The following is an 11,008-nucleotide window of genomic DNA, read 5'->3' on the forward strand; positions in this document are numbered from 1 at the left end:
TTCTTTTTTTTTTTTTTAAATGTAACATGGGTAATAATTTCAGCAATCTAATGAGAGGTTTTAGTTAACTGAAAACTGCCAAAATGGATTACAGAATGTCTGGGCAAAGCTAAGTTTAAATGCTTCCTGCAAATCCATTTCATTATATTTTAGTGGCTGATTTATAAGCACACTGGGGGGAATATTTTTCACACTTTAAATTGTTATTATTTATTATTATAGAAAGATCATTATAATTTAATCATCTTTTAAAACTTCAAATGACTTCAACAATGTTATCTTCTAAATTCTCATTACAGGTAATTAAATTTTGAAGTCCAGAAAGAAAAGACAGTATTTTATTATTATATGTGAAATCATAAAAATATTATAAACTTATGAACATCTTGAATGAATAAAAAATAAAAAGCTAAATCACAAAGTCCTTTCATGAAGGATTCAGCGTTCTTTGACGCTTGAAATGTCACTTTGTTCACGGGCTCAAATTAAACAATTTTGCAGGCATTCATTCATTTTTCATTCTACAAAGCAAATGTCCTGAATGCTACTACATGTTAGCTTGTCAGGCACCAGTGCTACAATGACGCACAAACCAGATGGGGTTACCATCCATGACATTTTCTGTACACCATCTCCAGATAAAAAGAAAATTAAGTTTACCCAACAGAGGAGAGCCTTTTAAATTTAGACAGAATTATTTCAGATATCCCAGCAATTCACACATAGGTATATGTGACTTTTTGGTAATGCTTTCACATTAAATCCAAGAGTCAACAGTAAATTCACAACAAGGGCTGAATGTCCACATTATTCAATTCTCAGGCCTCATTTTTACTTGATGTATGAGTATCTTTGTCAAAGTCAATGCGCTTTCCCTGCTAGGCTCCAGGAAACCACATTTTCTTAGTTTTCTTCTACCTAAGGGGTCACTCCTTCTTGGTCTTTGCTACTTTCTACTTAACTTTTGAGCTCCCAGTATTGATCACCTTTGGTTCACTTCATCAATTTACAGTCTATCCGTCTTTGGAGAGAACAAATTTTTCTGTTATCAAGTCTTATATGTCAAAGACTCCCAAACTGATTCCTCCATCCTAGACCTTTCTCCCATATGTCAGACTCCTACATGAAACTGTCTCTTCAGCATCTCTATTTCAACATCAACGTAACCATTACGATCCAAGGCAATCCCTCTGCCTGCAACTCTGCTCTACCTAGAGCCTTTTGCATCTTGATTGATCTCCATCATTCCAGTTGCTCAGGTGGAGAATAATGGAATTATTTTTGGCTCTTTTCTTTCACAACTCATATTTGTCTGTCAGAAAATTCTGTTGTCCCTACTTTAAAAATACATCCAGAATCTAACCACGTCTCACCATTTCCACTACCCACACCAGGGTTGGATTCACCATCATTACTCATATGGATTTATATAGTAGTCCAGGCTCTAGGGCAGCCAAAAAGTGTTTTTTAAACTTAAGTCACAGCATGTTACTTCTCTACCTAATTCTCCAAAATCGTTTCTCATGTCACTCCAAGTAAGGCTGAAAAAAAGTGGACCTAAGAAGTCCTGTGAGAGCTGGACCTCTGCCCTACCTCTCTCATCTTGTCATCTCCTTTTCCTTGCTCATTCTACTGGAGCCCAAATGATCTCTTTGCTCCTCCTCAAACATGTTGGGCAGATTCCTGCTCAGGGCTTTTATACCAATCACTCCCTGTACCTGAGACCCATTTCTCTTTAACACCAGCATAATCAGATTCCCCAGTTCCTCCAAGTCTTCACTTAAAGTCCCCTGCACACTCCTGCCACCTCATTTAAAATTGAATCCTTCCCTGGCTTCCCCCATCCTTCTTGCCCTGCTTTATTTTTTTTTGCTTTTTGTCATGATGCTTAGGACTCTCCAACAAATTATATAACCCATTTATGTATGTTTCTTATTTGTTCTCCTCTCCATCCCAACTAGACTATAAGCTCCAAGAACAGTCAATAGATGTTTTTTGAATGAACGAAAAGTGTGTTCCAAAATTATGGCTGGTTGAAATGCATTCAATTCTTGGATTTTGTATTTTGTTAAAGAGCAAATTTATGAAAGCCTATAGTGAATCCCTGCCACCTTTCCCCTCCTGACATACAGTTCTCAGTTCTATATATATTATTTTTCAGTATGTAGTCATCATAGAATAAGCTGTGTTTCATTAAAATATGCTATAACTAAAGCCCTGTTTAAGTCAAACTGGTCTCTGCCCTTCATCTTTCTACATTAACTGACCTCTCTAGGGATGCCCTAGATAATCACAAGTCATAGTTAAGTGCATAAATTCCTGACTGCCTTTCTTCCTAATACATGTCACATCAAGTTGCCTACTTGGTAATAAACTTGACCACTAACTGGCCCCTGCAATTGGGAGCAGGCTTATGACTTTCAGCTTGAGGCTCATAACTGAAAGTCTTTTTTCTATAAATGGCATCAGGTGTCTTTTGTGACATCTCAAGCTCAGCTGTTCTGCTGCAGGCTGTCTTTTCCCCTACAGTACGCAAGATGCGGATTATGTGTACATTACAGACACTATTTTAAATCCTGCCATCCCTCACGTCCCTACAACTCTGCTGAAAAGCCACACTTCAGATCCAGCTTCCATACCTCTTTGAGATAACCCACAGCCCCCAAAGGGATCAGGGGCACAATCTGGGCTGAGGTTTTTGTTTTGATACTAGGGATTGAACCCAGGGCTTCCCACATGCCAGGCACATGTTCTACCACTGAGCTATATCCCTATCCTCTAGTCTGAATTTTAAATTATGTCACTCCACACATACTCTTCAAATACAATGAAAATTCAGTTTTTTACATAATGCAATAAACACACAGACACAAATTTAATTTTATCTGCACACAAGAACATAGACAACTATGACAAAGTTTCCCCCGCCCCACCTTAATAAACTCCTTTGGACTATCCTGCTCCCTTGGAATAGCAATGCTAGTGAATAAATCCAAGGAGGTCAAATTAACTTAGGTACAACAAAAATGATTAATTGCACACTTCATATGGAGGGAAATTTCAGGATACCATGGAGAAAACACTGGCAGAGAAATAAAACCCAGGCATTGACCAAAGCACTTCATTTGTATTTTTAAAATATAATCAACGACATATCTAAAATGAACAATCATTAAGTAGCGAAGTGCAGAGGAGTGCTAAGATGATAAACACAGCATATTATTTTTGCTCACAATAAACACAGCATATATATTTATCTCTCAAATAAAAATGGATTTGTAACACCTTGGGCACTAATATTTATAACTGAATTTAAAAGCTATAATCAAGTGAAAAGTCAAATTAGGAAAGAAGCTACATAAGTGTTACAAAAATGTGGTGCTATAATTTTTAAATGAAAACCCTCAGGTTATCACAGTTGCCTTCTTTATTGCTATCATATATTTAAAAAAAAAAATCAGGGCATCTATCTTCTGCCACTGCCCCTGACTCCTACCTTCTGCCTTTAATTTCACTTTTTCCACTGTGGGCATCTGATTGATGTAACAATAAATACATGTTAATAAAATTCCCCTGAAGGAGTTAGAAAACATATTTCAACAGTTTTTCTAATGAACAATTAAAAAACTCCAATTGTTATGTTTTTATTAATTCTCTGTACTATTTCTAAATTATAATATGCAATAATATAATTTTACATAATATTAAAACTGTCTTTCTAATGATCTTTGAAATCTTGCTTTCCCAACGGACAGCATGAAGAATCTATGCCATATTCTATTCTGTCATTTTCAAGTTAGACAAGGCAGTTATTTTTACAGTCATCACAAAGAGTGTGCTGGAATCTCAAGGGAACCATGAACCCACCAATTCCTACAGAAAAGAAGGCTGGGAGATGTGATTCAACTGTCAAAGTACATGAAATCAGCAGTATAAATTATGAAATCTAAGCCATAGTTCTATTTTTCTGTGAAGGGAAATCACAAATTTTCCATCAAGATGAAAAACACAAACAAATGAAACAAACAAAAAAAATCAGTGGAGAGAACATCTCAACTTCTTATACATTAACCTCTGGAAAATACTTTCCATTTTTGTTGCTGTTGCTTTGTTTTTTGTTTTATCTATTTATTTAGTCTTCCTGGCACTATTTTTCTTCCTGGAAAGCAAAAGAGATCACACACCTGTGCTTGCTGAAACCTACGGCCTGTGACATGGATGCAACAAGCGGCACTCAGCCTGTGGAGCTGAAGCTGGAACCACTTTTCAAAGCCGCAGGCAGCAGTGATGGTTCCAGAGCTCCGTGGTGGCCAGTCACTAGGGCAGTGGCTCCTTCAGAAGGCCATTCCACAATAATCTCAGCTTGGCTTCACCAACCTTCTCTTGGTTTCTGTCCATTTTCCAAACTAGGTCCTCCAGTCTTTTCACAGATTCAGTGAATTATATTCATGAAGTTCTCTGCCCAGTTTCACCCAAGTCACAAGCCCTGGGCTGACAGCAGAGTAAAAGTGGCCCAACCAAGCATCATGTAAGAAGCATGGGAGCTAAAACAACTACCCAGTTGGAAGCAGGAACAAAAACTGCTGGTCATAAACTACCTCTGAGATATACATACATACATACGTGTGTGTGTGTGTGTGTGTGTGTGTGTGTATTAAGATTTATAACATGACTTGAATTCATTATTACCTAAGAGTCCCATCAGTCTTTGCATTTTCTTTACTAATAACCCTTTCACATTGGTCTAAAACCAATATCCAGGTTCCCAGGAGTGCTGTGTCTCATCATCCATTTCTGCTCTCCTACCACTCACCCAGAAAGGTCATTCTGAAAGGTAACACCTCTTGCCTCCTGCCCAAGCTGGCAAAGGCTTGAGGTTTTGTATTCTTTCCCACGGGCAATTTTTTTTTTCCTTGGCTATTAGGAAAAGATCTCTATTAAGCTCTCCTCTAAGTCATTTCTAGGGAGGAAAACACTTGGCATATAACAAGGGGTCAATGAATGGTTTTGAATGAACCTTCCACAAGCTTCACAAGTTGACTCCTTTCTAACCCTGTGGACACACCTTCCCTAGAGACAATTACCTTGATTTAAGAAATCGCCCTCAGCTTTTAATTACTAGAAGCATGCACCTATTTAACGGCATGAATGTCATTTTCAGGAAGCTTTTGAAAGCAAACCTTGCTACAGTAAGCCTTAGTTTAAATTGAGTTCTGACAGCAAGATCCGATTCTCTATTTATTTCCACCATGTAACTGGATGTTCTTGTGCTCCAAAGAGGTTAAATAAAAGTAAGTAAAAAAAAAAAAATCACAAAAAGATTAGTTTATTTAACATTTGCTGAGCATCCCTACATGCTAAGTCTATGGTAATTGCTTTATATAAATTATCTCTAATAGAAATTAAACAAACAGTAATGATGTGTTGTCTAGTACAGCAAAAGAAAAATAATTTGATGTCACACTGAATGGAACCAAGAAAAAATTAAGTAGCATCTTTTCTCCTATGTCCCTCCCTCCCCCTGAACCATTTACATTAATGTCAAATGTAGTATAGATCAAGAATTTGGAACATGTCTTAGGTTGCACGTTCGAATTTTAGATTTGAAGAAATGTTGAGATTTTAAACCCTTGGTTCATAAACTTCAACTTTTAAAATATGTAACAATATCAAGAAAAATCACAGAATATATATATTTGGCAATGTTATTGCCAATAAGAAATCATGTTTTAAAGAACTTAGGAATCAAATGTTTTATATGCATCATTTTTCTATGTATGTGCCTTCTGTTTAATTTTAAATTATTTTACTACATATAGATAGTAACATCTATATTCCCAAGGTCATCTGTCTGCTCTTAAAAAAAAATAAAGAAAAAAGCCTTACTTCCTACATAGTTTATAAAGTGATAATTCACAAATAATAATAATGTTCCTTTCTGCATGGCTCGAATTCATTTCCTGCTGGAAGGCACTTTAGAGACCCTTCAATCTCCATCTTTGAACTTGCAATGGCCTTGAGTTAATGGTAGATCACAGCTTAATAGAATATAAGGTTTTATATATTTTATCCTCAGATAAATATAAAAATAGAAAATAGAAAGATAGAAAACACAACTATATGTCTACCAAACTGATTCCTAAGTTTGTGGATTACCTCTTTTAATTCTTAAATATCTCCAGTAATGTGTACAATATAAGAGGTTGCAATCATTGCTGAGAAATGCTTATTAAGAAAGACCATTTTGCTAATGAATTAAAGCCTCAATGCTCTAATGGTATAACTTCTAACATACCCCAAAAGTTGGCAAATATCTGATTTTCCAACTATTTTTGTCAATACAGTTTTACTGGAACACAACCATGGCCAATTTGTTAAGTATTTTCTATGGCTGCTCTCTACCACATGGCTAGCAAAGCCAGAAATATTCACTGTTTGGCCCAAACTATATAGCCTTCTAAAACTCTGAAATCATTGTATAAGGCTATTAGCTATTCTCAGAGCTGTGTTAATTCTTACTAAACAACAACAAGAGTATTAAAAAGACCTGCTATACAAATTCAGTGGGTTAGGAGATTTGGTGAGGTGTTTGGTAGGAAGGGAGACATTTTGATATGTGTGCCACAGCAGTGAAAGTCACAGCTGACACCTTCACTGGGTAACTTGGGAACAGGACAGAACTTGTAGCAACTTTGAACATTAAACTGCTTCATCCATGATACAGGAAGCGGTTGGCCTAGATGACCTCGGAGCTTGTCGTTCTACATGATTTTGTAAAAATGACTTAAGTAAAAGCATAAGCAAACATGGAAATGTGAGTACACAACACAGCAGTCAATGTCTCCTAGCACCTGCCCATAAAGAGAGCAGAGAAGTAATACACTATAGAAAAAATGGAAACCCAAAATGGTGACATGAGAATATGTGGCAGTTATTATAATACTCTAGCAAGTTTTTAGTAAATTTGAAATTATAACAGAATAAAAGTTTAAAAATAATCACAACAATTTAAATGTTAGTTTTTAAAAGGAAAACTTCAATTACCTTCTACAATGAGCAAAGTTAAACTGGTAACTACCACAGAAGATCTGTGAAATGTATAAATGGGGTTCAGTATGTCCACCAAATCAGGCATATCTGAGGCTGTGAATCACCCTTGCTCCTCTAGTTCTGTGTCTTGAAATACAACCTTACAAATTTTGCCCTTTGAATTTATTGTATGGAAAACAGGATAGCTAATAATTAAAGGAATTTAAGACCGAAAAGAAACTAGGATATCTGAAACACTTGACTGTCACACTATCAGTATATCCCACATATTTTACATATACACATATTCCAAAAAGATAAGAGTTATTTTTATACAATACAAACATGAAGAAAAAAATTATGCTAACTGAAAAAGTGCCTAGAGAGCCACACACATGCACACAGTTAAATATAGAAACTAACTGTAATGAGGAATCATTATCTCCAGTTTCCAAGGATACCAGGATAAGCACTACTCCTAAATTGCAGTTCACTCAGCAAAGGGCACACAGCAATTTATATTCAGGGTCATCTTTAGCTGACAGCAGATGTGAAAGGAAGGACCAGGGTAAATCACCTTGTTTGTTTTGAGACCTCCTCTACTTTCCAGCCCCTGACCCATCCGCCTCTGGTCCCAACCCTGGTTAATGTTTTATATGAGAAAAATTTTTAAAATATGACTATAAATAGCAATTTCCAAGAGGGGAAAAACTCCACAAAGGACAGGGTAAAATAAGATGTGATTAATGCTGGGAGTGGGGGTGGGAGCTGGCATTCCATTTTCTTTGTTTGTGAAAAGCAGCAGAGGCTGGTTTTGTGCATCATTCTAGTTGCCATCTTTCCCAATGCCTAGAAAAGAATTACACAGTTAATCTCAATTTCACACCCAACCAAGGTTATGCAAGGCTTTTGGGCTTACCATTCCTAAACTGCCATAGTTTCTAGAATCAAATACAGCTTCAATTTATCTGCTTTCCAGACCCTAGGATCTAGACTTTTTATGATTACTTCCTTTTGTGTTTCTATGGCAATAAAAATGTAAAAACTACTTTCTGACAACCTAGGGGATATTGCCTCAGAATCCTTTGTTTGTTTATTCAAGATCATTTGTTTATTTTTCCTGGTACTGGGATCAAGATCATTTATTGATTGCTTTCACTTTGGGAGGCATTTGTGCCAAGCCAAGTAGGCAGTCATGAGCAGTGGTAAGAGACTTAGGATCACTAGGTCAAGTATCAATGACAGACCTTCACTTAGGTAGTATAAAAAGAGGCATTCTCCCTCTTAGTCAAAATGTCAATTATGAAAATAGTGATGTGGATTTTATGGTACTTTGTATTAAACATAAAGTATATATAAAAATATATAACAGTAATTCCTCACCCATCACCAGTCTATCCAATACAGCAAGACCTCCCATGTTGCATCTGGTACCTATTAGAGAAGAAAAGCTCTTTCTGCCTTCAAATGTTTCCTCCTGATGGACACGACACTGTGCCAGGCTAAGCTTCTTAGCCTAATGTGATAATACAGGAAAATAAGCTGCCTGTTTTGAAAAAGAAGGCCTTCTAGGACTTTCCTCCTGTACACCAACTAATTGATATTTTTACTGTTTCTACAAGGTGAAGGAATAAAATACAGCAAAGATTCCTGTGGTTATGTAACATACAGAGTGTATAGCAATAAGGCAAGCTATTTTAATATTAACTATTAATATAAAATGCAATGCTTTTTCCTCTCTTTCTTTCTATTCATTATACATGATTGGAATACCACATATCCAGAAGAATTGTCATGAAGATGTCAGTACAGCCCAATCTTTTTTTCTTTTGTACATAGTCTCACTTTTTTTTCCTTTTTGGATTAAGATTGTTTTTAAAGCTAGTAAACAAAGTACTAAGTGCAGATTTCAAAACTATTAAAAACTATATAAAATGGGAAGCTAGTCTCAATTCTCTTAAAAGTTATGCCAGCAATTATTTTGGTGTATTATTCGGATCCTATTTCTCACAGGGATAACATTTTGAGGTAAGAATCTAAGGTCTCAACCTTGAACCTTTAAAAATGCTTAAATGCTACTAAATAGGGTATTATTTAATCTTTTCCTCTCTTCCACCCAACGCTAATGCTTATAGAGAAAACACTTTGCTAGGAAGAACAGCAGACACAGAAAGCATCCACAAGTTACTGGCAGAAAGACTGCCCTCTGTTTTAACGTTTTATTTTTTCCGATAACCCAGACCAGCTTTCACAAAACCTCTGAAGGTAGAAGCCAGCATAACTGCATTTCCTGCTTGTACATAACCAACTTAAGAAAGAAAAAAAAAAAAAAAGTCTTCCCATTGAAAGTACCCTACCCACCAATTCAGGAGCCTCAAACTTGGACTGGAGCCATTTGACTCTGCTGATATCAAAACCTCACATGATTTCCCCATCCCCATTATCCTCACTTCAAAGTAATGGTCCTGTGTATTGCATGTCTTCAAAAATACTTTTTAGCCGCTCATCCCCCTCCAACTCTTCTTAACTAGAAAGTGTCCAACTGACAATTCTCAAATCATAAAGGCAGCTAAAACGAATTTTTTAAAAAGTGGATTCATGACAACCAGAAAAGGACCTGCCACCAGAGGCCATCCCTGCATGGGTTAGGCGCAGCTTGGATCCGGGGCCCAGCTTGGAGCCCTCCAGCCTCCCGGGTAACCTCCCGGCCTCACTTCTTGGCGAAGGCTGCCGGCAGCTGAGCCCACAGTTGTTGCAGATACAGTCCTACCCATCTAGGGGGTGTGGCTGGAATGGCGGTGCTTAGGGAAGGCAGCAGGGGTGCGTGTGCCTGGGGAGGAGGTGACCCGGCAACCCCAAGGTTGTAAGGGGAAGGCGAGCGTAAAGCCAGTGTTAGAAGGTTGCCCGGAGGCTGTTCAGGGCCTCGGTGTCAGTAGAGATGCTGCCAGTCCCAGCTCCCGGGGCGCAGGGGAGAGTGGGTGGGGAGAGTGGAAGTGCGGCTGAGTGGGCTGGGCTCCCGGAGTCCCGGGACTGTCACGATGGGCCGCGAGGGGTGAGGGGAGAACGGGGAGGCTGTGGGCAGGCTGGTGCCCTCCCTCCGGGGCCGGGGGTGGGCCGGAGTGCTGGCCAACGCGAGAGGCGCGCACTCACCTATGCACAGCTGGACGGCGTAGGCGTAGTAGGACCAGCCCAGCAGGAGGCTGATGAAGACCACTGGGATCCAGTAGAGCACCCGCCGGCACCGCCGCCTGATGCTGCCCGGGCCCGAGGGCGCCATCTTCCAGCCGCATCCACCTGCCCAGCTCTGCCGCCGCCGCCGCCCGCGGGCCTGGCTACGGGGCGGGCTGGCCGCGCCCGGCGCCCCAGGCGGGACGGGCCCGGGGGCGGCGGCCGGTTGAGCTGCGGCCACTGCCGCCGCCGTGGTGCTAACTCCCCATCCCGCAGCCACGAGCCAGCGCCGCGGACTCCCGGCTGCTCAGCCCAGCGGAGGCGGCGGCTGCGAGAGGAGGCCGAGGGGGAGGAGGCCGAGGAGGAGGAGGAGGCGGGAGGCTCCGCTCCGCCCCCGCCCCGTCGCTCCCGCCTCGCCGCCTCTCTCGGCGCGGCCGCTGCGCCCTCGGGCGGGCTTTCTGGGGACTCCGGGCGTCTCCGCTGCGCTCAGGGGACCCTTCGCGACCCGCGCGCCCTCTCGCCACTGGGTACTTGAGAGGCACCCGGGGAGGGAGTGAAAGTTGCCCACCTTGGCCCCACTGCCTCCGGGTTTGATCCTGAATTCCGGGGTAAACAGGTGGAAGTGGGATCTCCGGGGCTCCTTGGCCTTGCTCTCTGGGGGTTGGGGTTAAATCACTGGGTGACTCTCCCCAGAAGTTGGGACGCGGGAGCCGCTACACTTAGCGTCGGAGGCGCGCGGGGAAGGGGAGACAAGGGCGACCCTGCAGACCCGGGAAGCTGGCCCTCTGCACCTGCCCTCGGCTAGTAGGGA

At 40.5% G+C, this 11,008-nt stretch overlaps 1 protein-coding gene across 1 annotated transcript in view; it reads right to left on the reverse strand.

The window, feature by feature from the left end:
• Zdhhc2 (zDHHC palmitoyltransferase 2) overlaps window positions 1-10,509 on the reverse strand; it is a 64,008-nt gene extending 53,499 nt beyond the window's left edge. Inside the window, exon 1 of the mRNA XM_076852433.1 lies at window positions 10,180-10,509. Within this exon, the coding sequence (XP_076708548.1) occupies window positions 10,180-10,306 (127 nt within the window). The 5' untranslated portion in view covers window positions 10,307-10,509. The remainder of the gene's footprint in view (window positions 1-10,179) is intronic.
• Between the last annotated feature and the right edge of the window lie 499 nt (window positions 10,510-11,008).

The sequence above is a fragment of the Callospermophilus lateralis genome, chromosome 4, assembly GCF_048772815.1.
Source record: "Callospermophilus lateralis isolate mCalLat2 chromosome 4, mCalLat2.hap1, whole genome shotgun sequence".
NCBI lineage: Eukaryota > Metazoa > Chordata > Mammalia > Rodentia > Sciuridae > Callospermophilus > Callospermophilus lateralis.